General features: G+C 45.9%; 1 protein-coding gene across 4 annotated transcripts in view; it reads left to right on the top strand.

The window, feature by feature from the left end:
* The first annotated feature begins 307 nt into the window (after positions 1 to 307).
* PAMR1 (peptidase domain containing associated with muscle regeneration 1) overlaps positions 308 to 26,656 on the top strand; it is a 51,374-nt gene continuing 25,025 nt past the window's right edge. Inside the window, exons 1-6 of one of the 4 annotated variants that reach the window (XM_062620264.1) lie at positions 308 to 688; positions 11,020 to 11,196; positions 12,052 to 12,180; positions 18,822 to 18,936; positions 22,879 to 23,096; positions 26,040 to 26,147. In XM_062620264.1, the coding sequence (XP_062476248.1) occupies positions 616 to 688; positions 11,020 to 11,196; positions 12,052 to 12,180; positions 18,822 to 18,936; positions 22,879 to 23,096; positions 26,040 to 26,147 (820 nt within the window). In that variant the 5' untranslated portion in view covers positions 308 to 615. Of the gene's footprint in view, positions 689 to 11,016; positions 11,197 to 12,051; positions 12,181 to 18,821; positions 18,937 to 22,878; positions 23,097 to 26,039; positions 26,148 to 26,656 lie in introns of all 4 variants that reach the window. The other 3 variants (XM_062620263.1, XM_062620265.1, XM_062620266.1) reach the window with 3 other exon arrangements.

Genomic DNA, 26,656 nt, shown 5'->3' with positions numbered 1-26,656 from the left:
TTTTAGTGAGCCTCATTCATTCATCTGCCCCACCATAAAAATACATGGCTATTTTAAGCACATTGTAAAGTGGAACATGTCATTTGGCCAGGCTGCCTGGTCACTGGAGCATGGGCCAGGAACCCCAGTCTGCACCCACCCAATATCAGGGGCAGCACCCTGGGATGCATCAACGCCTGGAATCCCAAGGAGGGGGATATCCAAAGTGCCTCCCTCTGGAGACGTCCATAATTTCAGCTCACCCACAGCAACTGGGATGACTCACACAAATAGATATTCACATTTCTGTTTCCTCCCCTTTTGCAATATCTTTCTTTCCAAAACGAAAATTGCTACCTCAGAGCTGAGAGCTGTGTCAATAAACCCATCACAAAAGGGATCGGCTGCCAGAGTCCAGAAAGGGTTAAGGCAGCAGTTGGAGAGGTTTGGGGTGACGTCGTGCTTCTGGATGCCTGAGAAGTCTCTTGAAGGTAGTTCCCCTCTGGTGAGGATGGGAGAGAGCTGAGGTCTGAAATCCGAGATCCCTCGCAGCCCGGAGCTGGTGAGGTCTCAGTAAAAGCTGTTTGCCTGCTTTCCCTTCCCGAGCAGTCACACCGCTGCACTGGCCCGGGCACTATGGAGCAAGCCCCCTGGACACATGTAGGACTCACTCTGCTCCAGCTCCTGCTCATCTCCTGCTTGCCAAGAGGTACCGTAAGTGAGCGTGTACGTTCCCGGCACAGCCGAATGAGTCCCTTTCCTTCAGAGAGGTTTGATCTCATGTGCTGTCATGGGAAGTAGGGACATCTGCAGGGATGGTAATAACAGAAAGAAGGGGCTCCGCTTTATTTATTTTTTTTCTTTCCAGCATGGAGTGTGTGTGGGGGGAGGTTTGTCCAGGGATGATTTCCAGGCAAACTTAATGGACTTAAAGAGAAACAACTGGCTGTATTTGTTTGCCAGTGGCCATAAGGAAAAGGGTATGCAATCACTCTGCTTACTACTGCTTTATTTTCTCAACACTGAGCAAAGGAAATTATGATAAAAAGAGGCATTTAAGTCTCTGAATTGTAAAGCGTAATTTGTTTAGTTTGGCAAGACGAAGACTTCCCTCTCCAGCCCCAACACTGGGAATGAAGGCAAGGGAGGAAAAAAGTGAAAGAATAAAAGAAAACAAAAGCCACACATTGTTTCCGATCTGGGCTTTAGTTCTGCCAATATTATTCTTTCGAAGAGGAAGCCTCGTTAAAGCAGAATGATCTTTTTTATATTCAAGCCTCACCCCAGTTTCTGCTGAACCAGCATGTATGGTTTCTTCTTGATAAGGTTAAGCGAAAAGCAGTTACTGCTGAGTGCAGATTTGCTGTTGTTATTTACACGTGGAGGTGGCAGGAGCTGCTGGCAGCATCTTGCTGTTGGCACTGCTGGCTGCTCCTCAGGAGCCTCTGCCCTAAGAACTGGGAGTTGATGTGCCCTCACGTCACCCACCCTTCAAGCTGCTGCAGACCGTGGTGAACCTGGTAGGGTAACTGCCTGTTATTGGGGGAGCTGTCAGGTATGCAGGCACTGCGACTGGGATGGCTATCAATCATCTGTGTCAAGGATGGTGCTTCAGAGCCCACCTGACCTGGGGCTGCAGAAAAGGGTCTGCCTCTGCCATTGCCTCTGAGGCTAGCGTGAAGGTGACAGGCAGTGGTCAGCGATGTCTGCCTACTGGTGCCTGCAGCATGACCTCCTGCCAAAGTTCTCCTGTGGCATAAGCACAGAGAGCTTCTCCACACCTCCATTCCACATGCACTGACTTGATGCTGCCACCCTCTGCCCCATGCCACCTTGCACACTGACCAGGAGAGGTAGCTCCATGGCACACACTGGAGTGGCACAGAAATAGCGGCAGAGCAGCCCTAGGCATGGGCTACAGCTGTCAAAGCAGCAAGGTGGGTGACAGATCTCTCCTCCTGCCAGAGCAGTATGTCTCAGTCATGGTGTGAAGTTGGCTTGCTGAGGGGGCAGGCACTGGGCTGCTGGTAACAAGGGGAGACAGGACAATGAAGGGTAAGGAGATGAGGGCTGTCAGACTTCAAGCTTGGGAGGGCGGGTGCTGGCTCCCTGACACCGGCTCCTCACGCTCCAGGAGCAGTGCAAGAAGGTCCTGTGGGGCACATGGAGGAGAGCCAGCTGTCCCTCTTGCCCCATCTCCTTCCTGGCTGTGCCTCCCCTGCCCTGCTGCTGGTGGAGTGGGCACATGCCCACAGCTACTGACAAGAGGAGGGGGCCAGGAGCTCCCCTCCGGCAGCAGTGCGAGAGGCACTCAGAGACAGGGGAGCAATTCAAGAGTGCAGTGGTAGCCTTAGCATGTCAGGGCAGGTTGGAAAAGAGCATTTTGCCTCCTCCCCACAGATGTATCCAATTTTTATCCCTATCTATCACACCCAGTTGCACAGGGCCTGCCTCAGGAGCTAGGGGCAGGAGCCGGCGAGGTCTGGGAATTGATTTTTGGAATAAACTTGAAGTGCAAGTGACTCATATTTCCTTAAAAATATATGTGTGTTTGTTTCTGCCTATCTAAACCCTTCTCAACCTCTCTTCCCCTCCCCCTCCAGCCTCTGTCTAGAGAAGTGGAGGCCAGATGCACTCAGATGCATCCAGATGCATTCAATCTTAGCAGATGGGTTACTTCAGTTCACATGTTTAGGTTCCTAGCATGGACAAAGTGACTTGCTTTTTGTTTTGGAGAAAAGCTGGGGTTACTTACTCTCGTACCCAAGGCCATTGCAAGGGGCTCCCAGGGGTCCCTGCAAGCCTGCTGGTGGCCAGCATTTGGGTCTCCATTGGCCCACCAGGAATCCCCACCACCACAGAGCCCCGCGGGTGCTTCCAGCAGCACGTGCTCCCTTGGGAATGTGGATGCCCCTCTCTGTCCTGCAAGACCAGAGATGTGGTGTAAATGGGGAGGGAGGCCATAGGGCAGGGAGGCAATCTGTCACTGGGAATAGATGGGGACATCTGCAGTCCTTGGTTAGGGCTCGACTACACGCCCCTGTAAGGAGTAAAATTTGAGGTGGAGGGGGTTTGCTGCTGTCTGTGTGGATTATTTCTATCTGGGTAACATTAACTTCAAGTAAACTGCCAGCATGCTCCAGGTCTCACACCACTACAGCAAGCAAGAGCTCAAGACAGGTCCAGCACCACTCCTCCATGTTTATAACACAAGCATATTCTCATGTAATGTAGTAATGAATTTCAATATGGCAGCTGCTTCTTCTCCACAGATTCCCAAATATTCTCCCCTATTGCAGAATCCTGGCTTTGTCCCCCAGACCCCATTAGCAAAGGCTGGGCTCTCTAATTTCATCAATGCTGTCACTAACTCATTTGTTACCTGTTCCTGTTCCTTGTCTTGCAGCACAAAATCTCTTCCTGATCCCAGTAGTATAACTTTTGTGGCCAGAATAAGCTCCTTTATCCCAGAAGAAAATCAAGGTCTGAAGGGTAATGAGGCAGCCTCTGTGTTTTAGCCTTTACCCTGGCTATTTTAGCCTGTCATGGCCCTTCTTGGATGAAGCCAGCACCTGTAATAAAATCACAAATGCCAGCTGACAATTACAGAGACAAAACTGAAGGAGGAGGAGGTTTAGGGCAGACTTCTTCAGGTTGCTTTAGATGCTAAAACCATCCTGGCTAGTGGCATAGGTGGCTGGTGATTTAAATCCAACTATGACAAAAAAGATAGAGTAAAGGTGTCCCTGCCCATATCAGGGCATTGGAACTAGATGAGCATTAAGGTTCCTTCCAATCCAAACGAGTCTATGATTCTAAATAGAAAGGAGAGGATATGAGGGTATGGTACAAGAAAATGGGGAAAACAGCAAAGTTTTGACTCAGGAGGTGTGGAGTATGGCTTTATTTTGCATATTACAGCTTAGCTTCCGGGAACAAGGGCTGCTGAAGTGTAGAAAGAAAGGGAACAGGAAATTTCCTATAGGAACGAGCATATTATTCAAGAGCCGTCAATCATCTCTGCAGCAGTGGTTAGACCAGGCAACAGGAGGGGCTGCAGGACATGGAGGTTTATTGAAAGAGGAAAATGGTGGGAATCACACCTGAGGTGATGTTGGCTGAGGGGTAGTGGGATTAAGAAGGCTTTAACATGTAGAAACACTGAATTAACAGTCCTGTTTTCAGTTAAGACTGGAAACAGAAAACCCAATGCGGTTTTTGCATTAACCCACCATTACATTGCTTAGATGGGCAAAGTATGGATCTCACAAATAGGAACAATTTTATTTGGCTTTCCTTTTCGACAAAGCAAAATAAGGCAGTGTGGAGAGAGACACAAGCTTTGGAAGTCACATGGGGAATCCTGTTAAGGACCTGATAGAGACCTCAAATATAATTTTTTTTTAATTGAACTAAAAATTATCCTTGGAGGAGAAGTGTTGGGAGTTTACAGTTTGTTTGTTATAGCCTAGTTAAGAATAGAAGCTTACAAATGTAGAATGGGCACAACTGCAGGAGCACAATGAAGTAAACCTATGGCCTATCAGGAACACCATCAGGACTATTTATATCTGAATTTATATCTACTAAACACTATATGACAACAGAAAACCTGGAATAGAGACCCTCCTATTTGAAAATATTAGGCAGACCCCAATTCCTGAACCAAAACAGAATGTACATTCTCCTTTTTTTTCTATGTGAAACATGATCTGAATTGTTAAAAAGGCCGAGCTTAAGGCAAGTGGTCTCATCCAGCAGAACACATTTGTACATGCACTAGACAGGTTTTCAGTGCTTTTCTTAAGAGAGAATATGCATTAGTAGTTTAGTCTGCTTTGAACACAATTGTGCATTTGGGACTTAAAAAGACTGTCAAGTTAATGCACATTTATTAAGAGGACAAATTCAGCTTAGCATACTAAATTTACTAGATGATCTTTAAGCTCCCTTCCAACCCTAACCATTCTATAATTCTATGATTTCCTTCTGTGTTCACCCACTGGCTTTGATTTTTTCAAATAGAAATCCTTTCTTTTCCCCCCTCCCTACTCTCACTGCTGTGTGAAAGCACATGCCAATGCCCAATACATGATCCTCACTGGCTCTACAGGAGATGCAGTCTAATTTTTCAACAAAGGTCTGTGACCCGTAAGCTAAACACAGTGAGTAAAACTAAAACAGGAATGTATTTTATCTCCTCTTTTTATTAGCCCAGCTGCTAAAAAGAGTAACAGGTATATAATTTCTAAAGAGAAACAAGGGTTTTTAGTGACAGCATTATCTTTTTCATCCTTTTAATACATCTATTAGGAAACCAAGCATCGTTTTGCACAATAGGTTATCTGAGGCAAAAAGAGATTAAGAATAAAGACCTGCACTTTCCTTCATTATTAATGATTTGGGGTACACTGTTTTCAAAAAGACCCAATAAAAACCTCTTAAAGGGAACATCTCTCTTCCCTTCCAAGGTCTTGGCCTTAACTGAGATCAAATGGAGAGTTTTGCTATTCATCACAGTGGAGGCAGGGTTTCACCCAATATGTTTCTCATTTCCAGCTGACAAGTTCTCTACCTCCTGTGCGCTCAGAGCTCTTCTTGTTGTTATTGTCTGCAGGCATCATACTTATGGGGTTGGGCCCAGCTTGCACATCTGTGCAATGACAGTAGAGATGAGGGTGGTGAGGCCCTGGCACAGGATGCCCAGAGAAGCTGTGGCTGCCCCACCCCTGACAGTGTTCAGACCAGGTTGGATGGGCCTTGGAGCAACGTGGTCTAGTGGAAGGTGTGTAGTGGGGCTGGATAAGCTTGAAGGTCCCTTCCAACCTGAACCAGTCTGTGATTCTGTGATTCTATAAAACAAGAATAAAACTGAGACATGTGAAAAAAAAAAAAATAAAAAAAAAAAGGATACCTGTTTCACCTAGGCTTCACCTCTGTTGGAGCTATTTTTTCTTTTAAATGAGAGAGCTTCATTTCACAATTATTTCATGGCCAAGCATTCCCTAATAAAAGCCTTAGGAAATTGCTCCTGCAAACTTCATTTCTTCTGCAGAAGGCAGTAATTGGTTTTGAGCATCATGTTGAAAAATTAAAATATAATCAAATAAAAAGGGGCCTGTTCCCTCATGGAACATGAACTGGTTGAACAAACACTTTGCAAAAGTCATCCTCTACAGATGACTTCCAATTTTAGAGATTTGTATCTACAATGTGCTCTTAATTCATATGGCACTTTTCAAAGCAATTTAAAATAGTATTTCTTTGAGCCTAAGTAGCATTTTACCAATATGCTCATGGATAAATTGAGGCATAAAATGAGAATTCATCTTTTCAGGATAAAAGAATGGACTAGTAGGATGGGAAGTTCCATTAGTTCAGACCAAGATATGGATATCTGCATCGAGTACTTTCTTCCATCTTTCAGGAGTTCTGACAAATATGTATATCTGGCAGGGTCCTAAGGTGCTCTCTCTTTTGGAGGAGTGTAGAGCACATTTAGGTTGTAAACTTTTCTTCCCCCTTCCCGCCAAGGATGGATGGAGATGGCAAACTGGTTTTCTGCTGGCTTGGTCAGCTGATCCCTCCACATAGCAGCTAATACAAGCACAAAGATAGGGAGTGGGAATGAGAAGATGGAAAGTCAGGAAGAGAAGGGAGGAAAGCATCCCATCTCAGCAGCAGCATGGGCTTATATCAGCTTAAAGTCACTGCAGCCTAAAAACGTCTTTCTTCCAAGGAAGTGGAAGACCCAAGAGTTAATTGGTGTAATTGGGCTTGCTTCAAATCACCTCAGTTCTTAGTCATATAATTTTGCCAGCTCTCAGTCTTCTGGAAGAGAAATTCCCTTTCTATTGAGCAAGGTGACCATGTCTGACAAATCTGCCATGGCAAAAGACAAGTTTGCTGAAGTTGCAGTTTTACTCTGATGAGCTGCCTGACCCACTTCTCAAGCAGCAATCACTAAAGTGTTAAGCCTGACCTAGTAAGATAAACCAAAACTGATTTACTTGAATATCCCAAGGTGCAAACTGCAGTTGGTTATAAGCTCACTAATACATGCATCATACTGTTCTTTTCCACAGCCTGAAACCCTTGCTCCCCATAAACAACCTCCCTGAAGATGAAAGCTAATAACTCACTACATTCTCCACCCATGGACTTATATTTCATCCACACCACCATCCCACAAGTTTCTCTTCCTCTTTCCTTATTTCTTTGTTTTTTAAATGCCTGAAGAACCTTTTGCTATTATTTTAATTTCCTTTGCAAGGTCAAATTCAGCTTGGCTTTTAAGCTGAGCTCTAAGAAATAGCTTGTTTTGATGGTCAGACTTTTTTCCATACCTGAGAGGTCTTTGCTTTTCCCCTGAATGAGAGATTTGACTGGACTTACTGTATATCCCACAGGATTTGTCACTATTGTATGCAGCAGTCCTTGTATTGAATAGAAGCAGTGTTTAAGATGGTCTTATTCTTGCAGCTATTTTTTTTTGTTTATTATTGGGGCATCCTCTTTGAACTCATTGGCATAAGAGTAAGTAATATATCTTCAGACTTCAGGGTGAGTACTAATGGAGCCTTCACTTACCCTGCAAGGAGACTTTTGGGCTTTTCAGAATGGTGCAGTAAAAACTGCCCATTTGGAAGGCTGCATTTTCACTCAGTTTCCAACAATATTTCTGTCAAACCTTCACCACAACCCTTCCAAGTACTAATAAAAGAATTTCTTGTGTAGTTGTTACAACCTCTTCTGAAGTCCTGCAGTTTGGAACAAGATAGTATTTCAGGTTTAGAGAGGACAGAGATGGCTGAGTCTTATGTGTGCCCAGCCATGAGGGTGATAGGAAAAACAGACACACTTGTGTCAGGAAGACGATGACTACATTGCTGACTGCTCAAGCTCCTCTGTGGCACACCAGCCTGCCCAAGCACATCTTGGCCTAGGAAGCTGGCATGTTTTGAAAAGGTGAAGCAAAAATAAGAAGTGAAAAAAAGGAATTCTGGACCAGAGAAAGTGAGGAATGTGTGTGAACCTGGCAAGTCAGATTAGAGCTGGATTTCCTGTAGCTCAGTAGTCCAGCAGGTTAAAACTATTCACCCTTCAATCTACTGCAGCACCAGGAGTGACCTCCTTCCACTCCTTCCCTTCACTGGATTCTGTGGGTTCATGGTACAGAGACTGTAGTTCATCACCCACTCTCAGCTTTGCACAGAGGAAGTTCAGGTCCCAGCTGTTAGCAGGGAGGGTTCCCCAAAGTGAGGAGCCTTTGGCTCCTAGAAAGCCTTAGCTCAGCACCAGGGACAAAGAGAGGTGGCAGCATCACTGTGAGGAATTGCCATCACTGTAGCTCAGCCCTCAGACAGTGACTGGGAACATCAGAGAATCACAGAATTGGGTTGGAAGGGAGCGTAAAGGTCCTTCAACTCCAACCCCTGCCATGGGCAGGGACACCTTCCACTAGACCAGGTTGCTCCAAGCCCCATCCAACCTGGCCTTGAGCACTGCCAGGGATGGGGTAGCCACAGCTTCTCTGGGCAACCTGTGCCAGGGCCTCACCACCCTCACAGGAGATGAAGAACTTCTTCTTCATACCTCATCTAAATCTCCCCTCTGTCAGGTTAAAGCCATTCCCCCTTGTTCTGTCACATGTTTCTGGGCTTTCACAGTTAGTTTTTCCAGGCTGCTCAACATCTTTGTCACTGACGGGTGATCCCTGAGGACACCACTGTCACTGGTCTCCACTTGGACACAGAGTCACTGATGGAAATTCTCTGAGTGTTACCTTCCAGCCAGCTCCTTATCCACTGAGTGGTCCATCCATCAAATCCAGTCCCCTCCTACTGCTTTACAAAATACATTGCTGACAGCTTTAGCCTCTGAAATGTGCTATAGGGACTAGGTGGTCTCACTAGACGCAGGCGTCAGTGAAAAGCATGAGTGTGTTGCCATCTGAACCTGGAAACACATGAGAATGACCAGCCACCCTGCATATGCCTCAGTGCTTATCTGCCATCTCACTTGCCCCTCAGAGTGGACTCAAAGTGTTGGCTGAAAAATTGTTTTTGTGCTGAAGACAAGCAGGTCTTCCCTCTGACACCTGCCCTGGAGGTTCATGTGCTTTCCCAACACAGCCATTTTTTGCTTAGTTTCTGTGGTCTTGAGCTGCTTCCATGTGTGCTGTTTATGCCTGGATTTACTGAGCTTTTCTTCTGTCCTTAAAATCCCATAAATTAATCCACTGTTTATTTGCCTGTCCAGAGACTTGTTTGTTCTTTTCAGCTAAATATTTTGCATGGGTTGTCAAGCAGCTTCTTCCTGCTTCTCCCAAAGAAAGGTCAAGCCACTTTCTGGATTGTGTTTGATGCTAGGAGACACAGCCACTGCCTGCGAGTCAGGCTGCCTGCTTTGGAAGATTATCAAAGTCAGGGCCACAAAGCACCCCACAATTATCTCTGCCCTCTTTGGCCAAGGCCTGCCTTCCAGAATTCTACTCTGTCAATATATCTCCCCTCACACTTCCCTGCCTCATTCTCTTCTGGTTTAGGGTAATACTGGCCAAGTGTGGGCATGGGGAGCAGGGTTTTGCCTCTTCCTCCCTGGAGCCCAGGATGAGCACAGCAACAGAAACAAACATTTGTTACACACATGAGTGGCTCTGGGCATCTCCCTTTTAAATTTCAGAGGGAAAGGCTTCCTTTGCCTTTTGCTCAGTAGTCTAGAGGTATTTATGCAAACAAAAGGGAACCTGCCATTATAAAAAGGTGCAGAGTCTTCACACTAATGTCTTTAAAAAACAGCTTCTACAAAACTTCAGAAGATTTAATGATATATGTGAAGAAAATCCTCCAGAGCATCGCTTCAAAAAAACCTCAAATCCACCAATTTCCTTGTCAAGGCTACATATGTCACCCCAAAATTGTCAGTAAATCAAAGACAGACTATTTTTATTGTTTCAGTTGAGATAAGGGCAAGAAGTGATCAAACAGCATTTCTAGGTGGCAGTAGATTTATTTTTACAATTCTTTAAGGGCCAAGTTAATTCAACTCACCTACACTATAAATACACACATTTGTTTCACCAAGTAACATCTGCTTTTTGACCCTATTGAATGCACAAGCTCTACATATGAAAATATATACGCATATCATAGTATCACAGAATGGTTTGGGTTGGAAGGGACCTTAAAGTGTATCCAACCCCCTGCCATGGACAGGACACCTTCCACTAGACCAGGTTGCTCCAAGCCCCATCCAACCTGGCCTTGAACACTGCCAGGGATGGGGCAGCCGCAGCTTCTCTGGGCAACCTGTGCCAGTGCCTCACCACCCTCACAGGGAAGAACTTCCTCAGATCTCATCTAAATCTCCCCTCTGTCAGGTTAAAGCCATTCCCCTTGTCCTGTCCCTACAGGCCCTTCTAAAAAAAACAACCTACTCCAGATTTCTTGTCAGCCCCTTTAGGCACTGGAAGCTGCTCTAAGGTCTCCCAGGAGCCTTCTCTTCTCCAGGCTGAACAAGCCCAGCTCTCTCAGCCTGTCTCCATAGCAGAGGTGCTCCAGGCCTCAGAGGATCAAAACATCTGTGTGAGCAGTGAGCCGTGTACAGGCATGGCTAGATATGCTATACCTTAGATATGTATGGCTTGTCGCAATAACAAGGGAGCCCCATTACTCAGAGTTTAAAACAATAGAAAAAAGGATGTTACCTAACCACAATGAATTAAAAAAAAAAGAAAAAATAAAAAAGGGGAGGAGAGAGGGAAACAGAAGAAAGAGATAGCCTCATTACGTTTCCTTCAAGTCTCATCTTTCTAGTCTGCTCTCTCTCTTTTTACCACCAAACTCCATGAAAATAGTCATCAGGCCTGTCAGCTGGTGAGGAGACATGCTGACAGCACCATGCACTCATTATAGAACTTAGTGTGCCGGTAGAGAAATGGGATCTGCAGTTACTGTGGCAGTCCACCTCTGATCCTGTCAATCCATGGCAGATAATAGATTATATCCTTGTGTTCACTTCTCTGTTCCCCTCTAGCAGAGTACACAGTGATCAATGAAAACTGCCCAGGCGCTGAGTGGAATATCATGTGTCGGGAGTGCTGTGAATATGACCAAATTGAGTGCATCTGCCCAGGACAGAAGGAAAGAGTGGGCTACACCATTCCCTGTTGCAGAAATGAGGACAACGAGTGTGACTCCTGCTTAATCCATCCAGGTATGTTTTGGGCCACACTGCATTTGCACTGGAACTTTGGCCAAAGCACCAGCACATAAGAGTAGCTGCTTGGGAGGGGAGTAGTAAGGGAAGGCAAATCTCACTGGGGCGTGGGATTGCCCCAGATCTCCTCAGGAGCTTCTTCTGCTACTCCGCTGACAGCAGCAGGACACATGGCAAGGTCCCGTGGAGCAGGTAGTGTTGTTGCTAGAAAAAACCCACCACACTTTCCACTGGCAGTGTTATCCTCTGGGCGTCCTGGGCAAGCTGGGGAGCTGCCAAAGGGCAATGCTGCAGCTGGCTTCACAGCAGGAGCTTTATGTAGGTGCTCTGGGATGGTTTGTGTGCCCAGAGCAAGAAGGGAGAGATGACTAGAGAGTTGGTCTTGTTCAGCCTGAAGAAGAGAAAGCTCAGGGGACATTTTATAACAGTCTGCCCATGGCAGGAGGTTGGAATTAGATGATCTTTAAGGTCCAAACCAGTCTATAGCTCTATGACTTGGAAGTCTGGCTACCAAAGTAGAAAGGGTGAAGTGAAAGGTGAGGGCAGGAGGAGACAGGACCAGGTTAGAAGACATCAAAATCACTTTGAGACTTCTGAGAGAGACATTTACAGTCAGAGCAATAAGATTTAGATGTTTGGACAAGTCAGACTGGGAGTTTGGTTCCAAATCTCAGAGTCTGAGCTGCTTAGCGTTTGGAGGTGGAGGCTGGGTGCAGTTCACAGCAGGGAAGCTGTCAGCACCACAGCAGTCATTAACATAACCAGCATTCTCTGCAGACAAGGAGAGACTGCTCCTCTTCCTGCAGCACAATCTACCTCGGCCGTCATCTAACACTGTGGCTCTCCTTTCAGGCTGCACCATTTTTGAGAACTGCAAGTCCTGCCGCAATGGCTCCTGGGGAGGGACGCTCGATGACTTCTATATCAAAGGGATCTACTGTGCAGCATGCAGAGCTGGCTGGTACGGAGGGGACTGCATGAGTAAGTGTCCTACATGGGCAGGGAGGCATGGCAGGGCCAGGGAGGGGTGGGATGGGGCCAGAGCCATGCTGTGCCTTTCCAGTTATCCCTGAATGGTGACTTTTTAAAGGGCACAGACAGGAGAGGGCAAGCACAAGCAGGCAGTGAGCAGAACTACAGAGGGGAGAACTTTTCTCCCAGTGCTCACAGAATTGGCCTTGGCCCCAAACCACAGGAGGCTGCAACCCTACTAAACTTCTGGTTTGTTTAGGTTTATTTTAAAACTTTAACTACTGTGACTCTGGAAATCTTCTGTTGTCTGCCTTTCTTTGACATTCTTCAGTATAACTGATTCCCCAGTGGCCTTCAGCAAAGCTTAAACATTTACAAGGGCATCAGCTAGATCAAAGAACTTCTCCTCTGTCCTCCTTCAACCCCTGGGCTGCAGAACCAGCCCCAGGCAAGACTCAGTGTTCCCTCCCTCCTTCGAAGAGCTCCAACACACTCCAAGGAAGCTCTGGAAAACAGTATCTTGCAACTGCTAACAGCGCTATGATGGACCAGGAGTGTTGCAGGCTCTGGTAGCAATACCTGAAGGTTTTGTTCACAACAGCATACAAGAACTCCTGCTTTGGATTTTGCTAAGCTGTTGATTCCAATGCTGTCTTTCAGTAGTGAATTCCATAAACTAACTTGATACAGTTTTAGTATTTCTTTTACCAGTTTTCCACCATTTGTATAGATTGTCTCTCTGTTCACCTTTCACTGAAAGATGAAAGCACAGCCTCTTTTTCCTGCTCTGCTCTGTCCATTTTTTTTTCGTATCTTAACTTAACCTCCTTTTAGTCACTGATTTTAAAGCAACAACTGAGCCTCCTTTCCCAGCACAGCCCACAGCCATTCAGGAGGTGAAAGCAAACAAAATAAAATCATTGCTTCAAACAGCAGAATATGGGGAATCAACATGTTTCAGCAACAGGACTAACCCAACCTTGGTGCTTCTGGCGTTGATAAACTGAGTCCCTTGCTGTTGATGGTGTGATTTCTGATAGCACTTTAAAGTCCTGTTTGCTCTGGGTCAATGCTCCCCTGGCACTTTTTACAAGAGCAGAGCTGAGAAAGAATCATTAGCTCAACTAACCCTTCCTCTCCCTGTCTCAGTAGGTCAGCTGCCCACAGTATATTTCAGCCTGTTCTGCCTACTTGTGTTTTAAAGCAAACACACCTCCTCACTGCAGCCTGTCTGGGCACTTTTGCAATACTGATATTTGAAGAGCTTTGCTCTTTTCCTTCCTACTTGCTCTTTTGAGGGAAGCAGTATGACACTGAGGACATGGTCTGTTTTGTGCGGGTCTGTGGTACTTCAGAGGCAGGTTAGGATGGGCAGAACTTTTCCACTCTTAAAAGAGGAGCACAGGGGGCACTTGTGACCTCAGCACACTTCTGAGGTCCCCTGTTCTGCCTCTTACGTCTGTCTCACTTTTAGCCCTGGTGGTAGGCTCAGGCATGCAGAGATTGCTTGTCCAGAAAGCAGTCTGTGACCACGCTGGGTGCAGGCCTGCAGGCTATGTGGCTTTTGGTCTGGAGGCTGGCCAGCAAGTACCCTCTGAAGGGCAGCGTGCACGAGCTGCTGGAGCAGTGGATCTGCTAACATCACATTTTGGAGAGCAAAGGAGGAGGTATTTCTCTTTGGTACCTGCACATAGGATCACATCTGGAATTTTGCAGCCTGCCCTGGGCACCTTTGTAAGTCACAGACTAGTATGGGTTGGAAGGCACCTTAAAGCTCATCCAGTTCCAACCCCCTGCCCAGCCGGTCATTCTACAGTCCACACACAAAGCTTTGCCCCGCACCAGCTCGGTACCTATGGGGAACAGGAAGGGATTGCTCCTCTTGACAGGGCTTCCCCAGCTGAACCTTCTTCCCTGAACGTTACCACCCCCTGCCAAGCGACGCCCGCCTCTACCTTGCCCCTGGCACCGAGGGACAACCACCCGCAGACTTGCACCCCTGCCCGCGCCTGACCGCTGCGGGGCTGCTGCCCAGGGCCCGGGCCGGGGAGGAGGGACGAGCCGGAGGGACGGATAAGCACGTCCCGGGCACCCGACGGGGCTCCGGGTGAACCCGCCGCCGCTGCCCGGAGACCGCTGGGGTTTGTCTCCCTCTCGCGAGCCGAGGGAGGCGTTGCCGCGGAACACCGCTCCCAGCCCCGGACTCTTGCTCCCCGGGCCGGCAAAGATGGCGAGCTGCTCGGGCGGGCTCCGCTGTAACCGAGCAGTACCCCTCCGGCTCCACCCTTTCACTACCGGACCGTCCTTAGAAGCCGCGCAGGGCACGGCCCGCCCCGGTCCTGCCCAGCCCGTCTGGGACTCCCCGCTCCCGGGCTCAGCCTCCGCCCCGCCTCCCCTCCCGCTGCACCATTTCCCTCGGGCGCTCCGGTGCCACGGCACCGCCGCCGCTAGGTGTCAGCCGGGGGCCCTGGAGGAGGACGAGGGCCCCCCGGCCGGTTCCTGTCAGGTGGAAGTGGCGGTGTCCGCACTTCAAGGGGTAAGGGGATGAGTGGGATTCAGTGCCAGCAACAGTGTAGACTGTGGGCAGGATTAATGCCTATTTAACACCGCACTGGTGTGTGTGTGAGGCAGCTGTGGGGCAGGGGCTGGTAAGCACAAGGGGAGCAGCCGTATGGCCCTGGGGTGCCACATCCAGCTCCATGGGCTGGTGGCACTGCCTCAGCCGCAGGGCAGCAGCCAAGGGGCTGCACGCAATGGCGTAGGGCAGGGTGAGGTTTCTGGACACTGCCAGCAAAAGTGGTCATATGCTTGGAGGGCTGTGGTGGGGAATCACAGACTGGTTTGGGTTGGAAGGGACCTTACAGCTCATGTAGTTCTAACTCCCTGCCATGTGCAGGGACACCTTCTACTAGGCCCGGAAGAAGCAGCATGGGCTGGCCTGTGAGGCAGTCTGGTTTGTACTGTCTGCTGGCAGAGCCGAATACATGGACGTGGCTGAAGAACAGCCAAAGGATGGCAGATCATTTGGTAAAAAGGAATTGTATAGGGTAGTCCAAGGGAATGTTAGTACAGAAAAAACACCTGCAGCAAATAGAGTACATTGGAAGAATGCTAGAAGGTTCCAGGGAGAATATTAGAGAGCTTTCAGTGCCTAAAGGGGCTGACAAGAAATCTGGAGAGGGGCTTTTGACAAGGGCCTGTAGTGGCAGGACAAGGGGGAAGGGCTGTAACCTGACAGAGGGGAGATTGAGATGAGATCTGAGGAAGAAGTTCTTCCCTGTGAGGGTGGTGAGGCACTGGCACAGGTTGCCCAGAGAAGCTGTGGCTGCCCCATCCCTGGCAGTGTTCAAAGCCAGGCTGGACACAGGGGCTTGGAGCAACCTGGTCTAGTGGAAGGTGTCCCTGTCCATGGCAGGGGGTTGGAACTGGGTAAGCTTTAAGGTCCCTTCCAACACAAACTGTTCTGTGATTCTATAATAGTTTCCTACTGGGACATTTCCTAATAGCACTGTTTATTGGATAGGACTATCATGCTCTAAAATGCACATCAGAATCTAAACCCAGAAGAACCTGCAGGACCCTTGCTTCTGTACCTTGCATTTCAGCTGCCTTTGTCAATCTCCAATTATCAAGTCACTTGAGAACACATCAAAGCAGGAGACAAGGGTGTTATCTAACAGCTGTCCTCAGCCTTCTTGTCTGGATGTGGTCCTTGTGATGAATAACAGTGCTGGTAGTTTTAGAGACTTTGCAAACATCGATATTTCACATAATACTGGTGACTAACAAGCGACAGGTAGCAACAAGGCATGATGAGGGACATCTGCTTTCCCATATCATCCCATTTATGAATACCAGTAACTCTTCTACTCTCATTCTCCTCGATTCAGTCCTGTTGACCTGTGAAGGAGCCCCACATCAATGCTGTAGCACTTGAACAGCAGATAATGAGTTCTTACCGGAGGTCTCCTGAGGACCTCTCCCTCTGCTGACCCATGGGTCTCTGTGGGCTACAATGTAGAGGTCTTCTGAATTGTTTTGTTTTCTATTAGTAACAAGCCTCAGAGGAAATCTTACTGTGGTCCCGAAAGCTGCCTTTTATTCAGAAACAGGAAAGGGACAAGGATGTTGACACTGCCAAAGTGGATTATTTTTTTGTAAATGAGGCAGAATTTGCCAGCATTTGTGTTTAGGATGTAAATTATTTTTCAGAACTTTCCAGGTCTCCCGCAGATTCTGAATGGGAAGAGAAAAGACTCCTTTTGATCAACAGATGATTGAATAGGGAGTCAGCCTAACTTCTGTTAGAAAGGCTGGAGATACAAGAGCACAGATCTGATGTGATCGCAGAGGTGCTTCATGCAGAGAAGGGCGGTGCAAATCTGAGAACATTCTTTTGGAGACGGTCACTGAATGGCTCCTCTTTAGCCTCTGGACCACCTGCTTTGCTGGCCAAACCTACTTCCTTGGCACCAGTGTTCAGAGAGTTCAGGCTGTACCACTGCAAACAGAAAAGTGCATTTAGTATGCTGTGCGTACAAGTATTTCTGCACCAGTTCTTTGGCTTTTCTTTCTTAAAGGCATCAGCAACTCAAAAGCCCTTCAGGATGAAAGAGAAACTTTCTTTGAGGTGGTCCAAGCCCTTTGTCAAACCATCTGAAGATTTCTAGCAGCTTTGTCTCAGGTTGTTTTTGAGGCAGGAGCCAACAGCAGCACAAGATCCTGTTTCTTGCTGTGGGAAGGAGCATTATCATGTGAACCACAGCAGATCTTTCTGTACTTGCTGAATCCTAATGTGGTTGCTGAGCACAGTCATTAGCCTTGTCTTTTACAGAGGGAACTAAGTGAGCCCCAGAGAAGGATGAAGCACTTCTGAGGAACTCTTCTGAGCAGCATTTCTGTTTCCTTGGGTCCTGCTTAATTAAGGGTAACCAAGGGTAAATGAACAAAGGGTATTTCATTTGAGCAACACTTTCTTAAGAAGAAAGAGGAGTAATTGACCTGCAGTTTTCACTTTTCCCCGTAGACCAGCAGCAGGACTGATTTCCAGCCACTAAGATCAATTGGAACCACAGAGGCTTGGTTCTTTACCAAACCAGGTCACTGTCACCCTCTTTTCCCAAAGGAAAGAAGGGTCCTGAGGCAATTTTTAAAACTCATTTCAGTAGGAAGCATTCACCCTGTGTTACTGGTTAAAAGTTTAGGGTTCCCCTTGGGAAACAAATGGAAGCAGCAGGGATTTCTGTTGGACTAAAGAGGTAAAATGAAGTGAGAGAGTTGCTGTGGAGGTCTTTTGTGTTACTTGTCTTTTCACTTATCCTCATTATTCATGTTATGCAGCCTATCAGAGTTCCCTGGTTTGGCGATGCTGTTAGACTCAATTGGAATTTATGACTTATGGATAGAGCCTCATCCCCTAGCAAAGTACCAGAAGGCTTACCAGGGAATATAGCCATGTGCAAGACTCCATCTGGAAAGATGGAGTCAGAAAAGTAGAAACTGAGAAATTAGCTCTGTTTGGTGTGTAATGTTATAACTACGTTTTGCTGACACTTGCATTTCTAGATCACAGAAGACTCTATAAAAGTCACTAAACAACTATCCTTCCACAGTAAAAATACCATTGGCCATATTTTATTGGGTAAAGGCAGAGGTTACTGAAGGTGAGAGAACTCTGGGCTAAAAATGTTCAGCATCCAAGATGAGGAAATAGGACAGCTATCCCTGGACAGCTGCCTAGGGACAGCTGCAGGGTAGCTGTGTAAAGATTGCTTCCTCAGTGTGCGACCTTGTCTGCTGCTTGTTCAGGTCCTTGTCCTCTAGTGGTTTTCTCAGAGTGGCCACCGGAGTTCTTCATCTTATCCTGTTGATGCTGGGGACTGAAGTGCATTTTATAGTACTGTGAAAAGCTGAGAGTGACAAAAGCAGGATGGGACAGGAGCAGAAGTGTAGGAATATACCTGAGAGAAGGGGTAAGGGCTGTATGACATGTATGTGTTACACTGAGTCACTGGCGGAGGAGCTGTGGTGGTTATGTGTCTCCACTGGCATGGTGGCATTAACACATAAGGAAGGTGTGGTGAATCCTGAGGACAAACAGACATATCCTCTAGGAATAGATCAGCTGGTTTTCTTCCAAGGGTCTCCTTATGAAGGATTTGAAACTATGATGTTGCGTGCAACAGCTTCTCCTCTCACTGTTTCTCTCACTTGAGCTAATTCAAGTGTTCATTGTCGTTTGGCATTTTTCCACCAACTTCCTCAGCTTCAGGTTTTACACAGCTCAACATGAGATCCGTTACAACTCTTCTGAGCTGGAGGGTCAACCAGCTGGGTGGGTGGGCTAATCAAGAGTGGGGCAAAAGCTGTAAGGAATGGCTTCATGGGGCTGCATTGCAAACCAGGAAGAAGCATCAACTAAAACTTTTCTAGGGGTGCTCTTAGCCTAGGCAATACTCTAATTAGAGTCAGAAGTCTTTATAGCCATTTTATGGCTGTGCCTTTATTTTATATACTGCCTGGTAAGAAAGCATTTATCTGGCTAAACCACCCTCTCTTCTCATTCCGGTGTTGTTTCTACACATATTTTCTTCAAATGCCTCTTAAAGGTCCTTTACACAGATATTTTTTTTTATTCCTTTGCTCCCCAGGGTGTGGGCAGGTTCTTCGAGCTTCTAGAGGTCAGATTTTGCTGGAGGGTTACCCGCTGAATGCACGATGTGAATGGACTATTCATGTTCAAGCTGGATTTAACATTGAATTAAGGTAGGTCATACTGACTTACAGCCAGCACTGGTTTCAGTTGGACCTTGGGACATGTGGAGCACCAAAAGTCAATGGTGGCCAACAGCTGGGAGCCTTGGGGCAATGAAGATACCGCCACCACTTTGCATTTGGTACCTCAGCTCTTTTTCCTGGTCTAGCTTGTGATGGGCACAAATTATCCACTGTGTAAATCAACATTGCTGTGCCTTCAATTCCGATTAGGACAGCTGGATGCTCAGGAAAGTTTCTTAGATAGATACTGCGCACAATGTATCTCTCGAGGTCTGTTCAAGACCTTGACACCAAGACACCCAGTGTTTTCTGAAGAGTGTACCAGGCTGAACTAAGACATTCTTTGAAGAAAACCTATAGGAACAGTTTGATATGATGTCTCGTGCTAGGAGAGTTGTCCACGGGACCTGCCTTACATTTAGCCTACATTTTCACTCTTATTTCTTTCACTCATTTTACCAGCCCTGTCCTCTATCACCCTCAGTTACTCTTACCATTCCTATGGAGTATATGATCGGTTCTCTGACCTGTTAGCCCACTGCTGCTGACTCAATCTCACACTTCTTGGTGGGGTATCCTGCCTAGTGCAGGACACTCTCTATTTGGGGTAATTAATACTGGTTTTATGTGTGTGTAGCAGGGAGCTCACACATGCAGAAGGAACCTTGGCAGCGGATTGTATTCAAAACCCACTAACTAATACAATAAAAACAGTAGCTAAAGCCTTCACATCAATATCTCACCAGCTTTGGGCCCCAGGCAAAAGAATGATGCTTTCTTTCTATATGTTTAAAGAGAGACTTAATATTTAATTAGAGGAAATCAATTTAATAGAAGAGCTTGTAGCATTCCCACACTAACAGCTTTTTTCAGATTAAAAATGCAAGCCTTTTATGGAGTTATGAGTAGCTGCAATTATAGAATCACAGAGTTGCAGACTCGTTTGGATTGGAAGGGATCTTAAAGCTCATCTGGTTCCAATCCCCTGCCATGGACAGGGACACCTTCCACTGCACACAACTAAGCATGCTACTAGTCTTCCTCCTGGGTCTGCCATCTGTGCTGAATTATTCCCTTCACTGCATGTTCATATAAAGGTGTTGGTTCCCTCTGTGGTTGCTAACTCTGCTTAGAGCTGTAGTGCACAGCCAGCGTTGTGCTGAGTAAGCACAACTGCTAACAAAGGAACTCCTTTCTTCATTCTCTCTGTGTACAAATCCTGTTTGCTGCCACTCTGATGGCTCGCAAAGGCAGGGGTGAGGACAGCAAGATACAGAAGAGTAACAGAGTGGTTTGTCTCTTCATACAGGGCAGGGAGAGCAAAACTCTCAGGAGCACAGATAAATCTTCCCTTGTTTCAAGCTGTGCCACAAGGTCCTTTGGGGGTTGGCTAAGCAGAGCTGGTTTGATAAATGGTGCCCAGATTGTGGTGGGGGTTTGTGTTCTCTGCTTTTTTTTCCAGCCTTGTTTTTCTGTGGGTTATGATGTATACGCTCCCTCAGCCCGAGCCATCTCAGGTATGTCATACCACAGTAGCAGTAGCTCACAACTTTCAATCATTTTCTTTAATGCCTTAGCAGAGATGCAGTTTTACATATTTTCCATTTGCTAGAAGCTTTCCTCAGAGGGGTTGGTGAATGTACTCACACTGCAGAAACCACAACAAACATGAAACCAAGACAATACTTTGCATTTCATTTTGTATCTGATGACCTGTAGCACTAAATTAGTTTCATAATATCCAAGAGAATTATACTGTAGCTACAGTTTCACAGGTGAAGGAACTGAGGTTAATAACATTGCCTGTACCTGTGATTTAAACAGCAATAGACCTCGTGGTCTGTAAAGGATCCCATCAACTGAGCTGTAGCCAAGAGGTTTTGAAAAGCTTTGGCAGGTTTCCTGACCTAACAGTTATGAGTCTGAGATTCTATTGGTACAGTGTATCTGCTTCTATGCTAAGCTAAATAGAATACAAATCAGACCCCCTATGATTTTCACACCTTCCACTTTGTCTTCATAAATTTTTAAGCAGAGAAAGCAAACAATTAAAGCAGTATTTTGTGTATGGTTCCTTCATTCTCTGCTTTCACTCTGTGTGAGAATCTCTTGATATTCTTTGGTCAGGAACTCACTGCTGGGCAGTTTTACCTTTACATCTATAGATAATGCTGCTCCCATCACAGGGTGGCCATTCCTTCTGTACTTACACACATAATTCTTAATTTTAAGCAGAAATGTACCAGTTTGCAGAACCAGTAAATATTTTTAGGATTGAGTTAGGATAAACTGTAACCTAAGTGTGACAAGGATGAACAGGTTAATTTGTATATCCCTGTAGTTTCCATAAGGGTAGATACCTGGGGTATGATCTGCCATTGAAAGAATGTTTTTAAGGTGTAGTGTATAACCTGATGCCTGTGAGGATGCCTCTGGCAAACCTGACAGAACTAGAATTCAACGAATGCATTTTATGCAAAGCTAAATTGAATTAATGTCTCTCTAATGCATCTATAAAGCAGATGCCATTTTTATTTTTACTCTACATTCCACCAGATGAGGTGCTCTCCTCCATTGCTGGGGCTCTGCTCCATTGATGTAGCTTCCTGCAACTGCTCATTCATTTCTCTGCATGTAGTGTACTCCTGATGCTCTAAAACCAGCCATATGACCTTAACAAGGGTGACTGAATGAAGAAACCTCTTAAGTCAGCTCTTGGGTTGTCAAAGAAAGGTCATTTAACATAATATGGGGGCCTCCTTTGCATAGGGCCTGAGTCCCAAGGAGAGAATAGCAGGAAATAGGGTCCAGTACTCTCTTGCCTCTTTAAGACTCTGTGATCCAGCAGCACGTCCAAAATTTGTCTCACCTCATTGGTGTGAAAACGAGCTCTTTGCAAATCACTAGGCCCACACTGGAATAGGCAGTGTGAGAGACTTTACCTAATCCTAAACACATTTGTCTGCAGCATTAGGAGTTCCCAGGAAAACTAAACACACAACAAGTTTAATTTATTCTGTATTCTGTATTCTGCTGAACAGTCAGCAGCATGGCCTCTCCAGGCCCACATCTTTGCATTCCTATCTGCTGTACCAAGGCAGGGCCCCACGCCTCTGGCCATTGCTTATTCTCCAGAGGCACTTGGTGTTTCTCCCGCTCTTTCTCATTCATATTCCAGTGGGATGCTTTGGCTCTGTGCCCCACCAAATCCAAATGGCAGTATATGACACTGCTGTTAATGAACAGGAGCCTTGTGCAGTGGCTGGATTAAAGCTAGGAAAGACAGACATTGTGGGAAAGGTCTTTAAATATTTCCCTTTTGCCACTAACTCCTGTCCCTTATTTCTGCCCTCAAAAGAAGGGCAAGTGCCAGATATTGGGAATTTACTACCATTTTGCTTTCTGATGCAAAACATGCTGTAGTGTTTCGGATTCCCTTTCTCCGCCTGTTTCTGCTCCTGTCACATCCCCAAGCTTTCCTTGTGTCCCTCATTGCTGACTTCTGAACATCACAATGTAAATAGCTTTTGAGCCTTGGTCTTCGATACTGTCACTTTTGATACTTAGATCCTTGTTTAGGGGAAATAGAACAATTTTTAGCAAATAGCCATATAGAAATATGCCCTCCTGCAGTGTCTGACCCTAGATGAAATTTCTACCATTGTAACATGTTTAGGGACCAGATACGTGCAAACAGACTGTATGGCTTCAATTTAGATTTCACTGTTTTGCACTTAAATATTCTCATGGAGCAATTGGCTTCCAAGGATCCTGATGCAAAAATTGAGATGAAGGGGGACTTCATGTGATTAGAGACTTGTTTATTCATTGAAGGGGGGTAGCACAAACATAACTGAATATCCAAATAAATCAGAGCCAGGGTGCACAGGTGAGAGTATGCAGTCTGACTGTGCATCCTTGTACCCCAAGATTTTCCATGCTGAGCGTGGAGTTTGACTATATGTGCCAGTACGACTATGTGGAGGTCCGTGATGGGGACAATTTGGACAGCCAAATAATTAAGAAATTCTGTGGAAATGAGAGGCCACCTCCCATCCGAAGCACTGGGTCTTCACTCCATGTCCTCTTCCAGTCTGATGGATCCAAGAACTTTGATGGATTTCATGCTGTCTTTGAGGAAATTACAGGTAAAGTAATCCAAAAGTGGAACATGCCACTCTTTCTTATTAATTCAACTGCACTAATCTCCCTGTTTTGCTTCATTAAAAACTTTCATGCTGTGTTGCCAACAGTAACTTACACAAAGTCAGTGCAGGGAAGGTTTGAAAGCCATTAGATGGCATATGAATGTGAGGCTTTTCTAACAAAGACTAAATTCCTTCTACCTGTGAGAAGAACAAGCACATCAGCCAGCATAGAAAAGCTGCTGTTTTGTGAGACTTTTTTGTTTGAATCTGAGCTTTAAGAGCACAGAAGGAAATGGAGAAAGGGGCATATGCATCTGCAATTGCAGAATTGCTCAATGCTGTGGACAGGAGTGGAGTCACTGTCTCAATTAGCAAAAACCTGATGCAAAGCCTCATAATTAGCTCAGCAAAAATGCCCTAACATGACTCTTGTGTTGGCTCATGTGTCATGCCATTAGAGCTTAAAAAAAAAGTGTGTACAAAGGACAGATTATTTTCTTGAAGGAAAAGAAAACAGAGGCATTTTCTGTAGTGTGATGAATTTAGTATTAAGAATGACAGAAGCGGGGCTCCAGAATTACTGTGGTTTTGTTAGAGCTCAGTGCTCGCATCCCCCACACTCCTTTCCATCATTTCTTTCTGGCTGCAAAATAACATTGGAAGCGTAGCCAGTGAAGCAGCCTCTGTGCACTTCCTGCATCTTCCTTATTCAGCTGCATAGGGAATTTTGGTCAAATCTATCCACAACACTCCTGGCACAGAAGGCTAATCAGAGCATGCTGCTTCCATACAGATAAACCCTGCAGGATCCATGACTCACCATAACTCGCTTTCCACACAACCTGGTGCCCCATGCTTCATGAGGTCATCCATGCAGGTTATATCTGCCTTGAGAGGTTTAGTTAGTTTATATAATCTCGATATAAATACACAAACCTAGAGTGGATCAGCATATAGCAATGATCAGGGGTATGTGACAAGCAATCCAGAATGTGCCATTTCTTAGCCTGCCCTGTTCTTCTAGTGTTACTGTTAGTACCTGTCAGGAACGTAGCAGGAGCAGTTAGCTACTCATAGCTCAATAGTACAACAAGAGAGGTGATACAGAACAAATGAATGTTGTGTGGGCTCCTGCATAAGGGCTGCCTACACTCAAGGAACTACCATTATCCATATGGTGCGAGCTGAATGGATTCTGTTTTCTCTGCACAGCAGGGAACACTTGGTATTCCAATACCGTTGAGCACTTTATTTCCGCCCCATTTTTAGTGGTAATTATTCTGAGGCTGGGTTGCTGCAACTGTGGTAATCCACACAAGGCACGTTGCAAAGGGTGGCTTAGAGTTTGTGAGGAGGTCTTGCTGTGCACTTTATTATAAGGCTCTTCTGGCCTAATGTGTAGCTGCCATGAAAGGTTTTTGAAACACTCCCAGTATCTTTTTATGTGAAGTATTAACCTGGCCAGCAGGACAGTTTAGGGGAAGAATACAGCATGCACAGGGCAGTGGGGAGTTGAAAGCAGGGACAGGACAGAATTGAAAGCTCTGGTAGCACACTGCAAATCGAAACCTTTCCCATTAAATTTCCCACTGTGGAAAAACCAAGGTCCCTGAAACAGGTTGCAAAGAGCTTGCTAGAGCAATTCCTGTGCTGCAGGTGAAAGCAGCAGCAGCATATGTGCTTATGAGATGAGGACGAGGCTGTGGAGGTTATCTGATGTTCCCAGCACCTTAGTGATGTGACGAAGAGGACTGAAAAAGCACCTTTTGCTGTCAGAACTGAATTTCTTCCCTTTCTGTCTTCCCTTCCTCTGTGCTGGCTAGTAAGTAACAGCTTTCTGAAGCAGTGGCACTGGCAGCACAGAGGTCACTGGTTCAACTGCCAGAAAGGTATTGATTGATCTAGAATAAGCTGAAAAGCCTAAATCGCCTTCAGGAAAGGTCACTGCATGTGTAGTTGCTAAAGGATAAACCCACACAACCTGCTGCACTGCCTGGTCTGGAAGCAGGGGTTAGGTCCCATCCCATGCCAAGTGTCAAATGGGAACCAGTAATTGGCATGAGTGACTAAAATTCATCCAACAGACTTCAGATGAGGATGGGAGACCAGATGGGGAGTCATCAGGATCTCTTGGGGATTAGACATATGGTGGGTCTAGTTAGATAAAAGCCTGTTATTGAATGTCAGTAACGCTTTCCCTTCTGTACCCTCAACTAGTGATCTCTGACACAACACAGGGGCTCTAACCTTTTGTAGTAACGTCCCATGCTGTTTGCCAGGAAATCAAGGCTCCTTTAAAAAAGAAAAATATTAAGTGCTCTTGAGTATCGGGCATTTTGAAGGACAGTATCTGACAGCAGCTGACAAGGGTGACATGTCAAAAGTAACGTGCCTACTTTTACTGAATTACGAGATGAAGCTGGGGGAAGGACAAAGCTGAAAGTTCACTGGCTTCAGAACAGTAACTACAAAATATCAGTCTGTACAGGCTCTTCTGCTTCTCCTTCCCTTTCTCAGGGATATTTTAGGTTAGTTGGATACAGTACAACTGCCACATATATATTCCTTTTAAGGAATGAATTACTGTCCGTAGTCAGAGCTTAGTCTTCAATGAGCCCTGGAAGGAATTCATTGCCCACTCAGGTACAAATTTCTGTTCTATCACCACCCATATGTGGCATCTATATATTTTTTGTCTCTTAGCATCTGGATATAACAGACTGAAAGACTGTTCTTCAAGTGAAGTCTTTGCAAGCAAACCTGCTGGCTCTGATATCCAGAAAAAGCAGACTTTTTTTGATATTCATTAACACCCTTTACTGTGTCTTTGTAGCTTTTAGTGAGAATGTGTAATTTACTCCAAGACGTAACCATCATGAGAAAAAATAGGTAGGGCCCACATCCTATGAGAGACCATGAATGTTCTTGCTTTTTCTTTTATAGCCTGCTCTTCCTCTCCTTGTCTTCATGATGGAACGTGCATTCTAGACAAAAGTGATACCTACAAATGTGCCTGTCTGGCAGGCTATACGGGGTCTCGCTGTGAAAACTGTGAGTACAGGCTCTATGTGTATGACCAGTATCCACAGTTGTTACTGATGCAGGCTATTCGTTGTTAGGAGTTTCACTAATGTGTAGATTAGGTCAGTCACAGTACCAGAGAATGCACTGAGCTGCTTGTGGCATTTTTTGAGACATTTTGCTTGTAGTTCATGAAGGTTTCCAGTGAATAGTTTTGGAGCTTTATAGCTGTGTAAAAAGGTAAACCAGAATTGGAACTGGGAAACAACACACAAGAAATCTTGTAATGGACTAGCATTATCAGACAGATATATCTGCATGCTAATTTCCACTGTGTGGATCAGCTGTTGACCCTGGTTGAGCCCTGTGCTGAATGCTCTAGCCAGAGCCAATCCTAGGGAGTTCAGCTTCCCTCACAGTCACCTGAGAGGTAGAATTCTGGCACCATGAATAACAGATTTGGGACCAAAATAAATGAAAAAGGGTAGATTATCTCTGCATTGGTGGTTCTCACTGTCTGTACAGTCGTAAACTTGGTT

This window comes from Pezoporus occidentalis, unplaced genomic scaffold (assembly GCF_034315485.1).
Source record: "Pezoporus occidentalis ecotype Australia unplaced genomic scaffold, CSIRO_AGI_Poc_V1 ctg22, whole genome shotgun sequence".
Lineage (NCBI taxonomy): Eukaryota > Metazoa > Chordata > Aves > Psittaciformes > Psittacidae > Pezoporus > Pezoporus occidentalis.
Note: the sequence above shows the minus strand (reverse complement) of the source record. Positions and strands in the feature narration are given on the sequence as shown.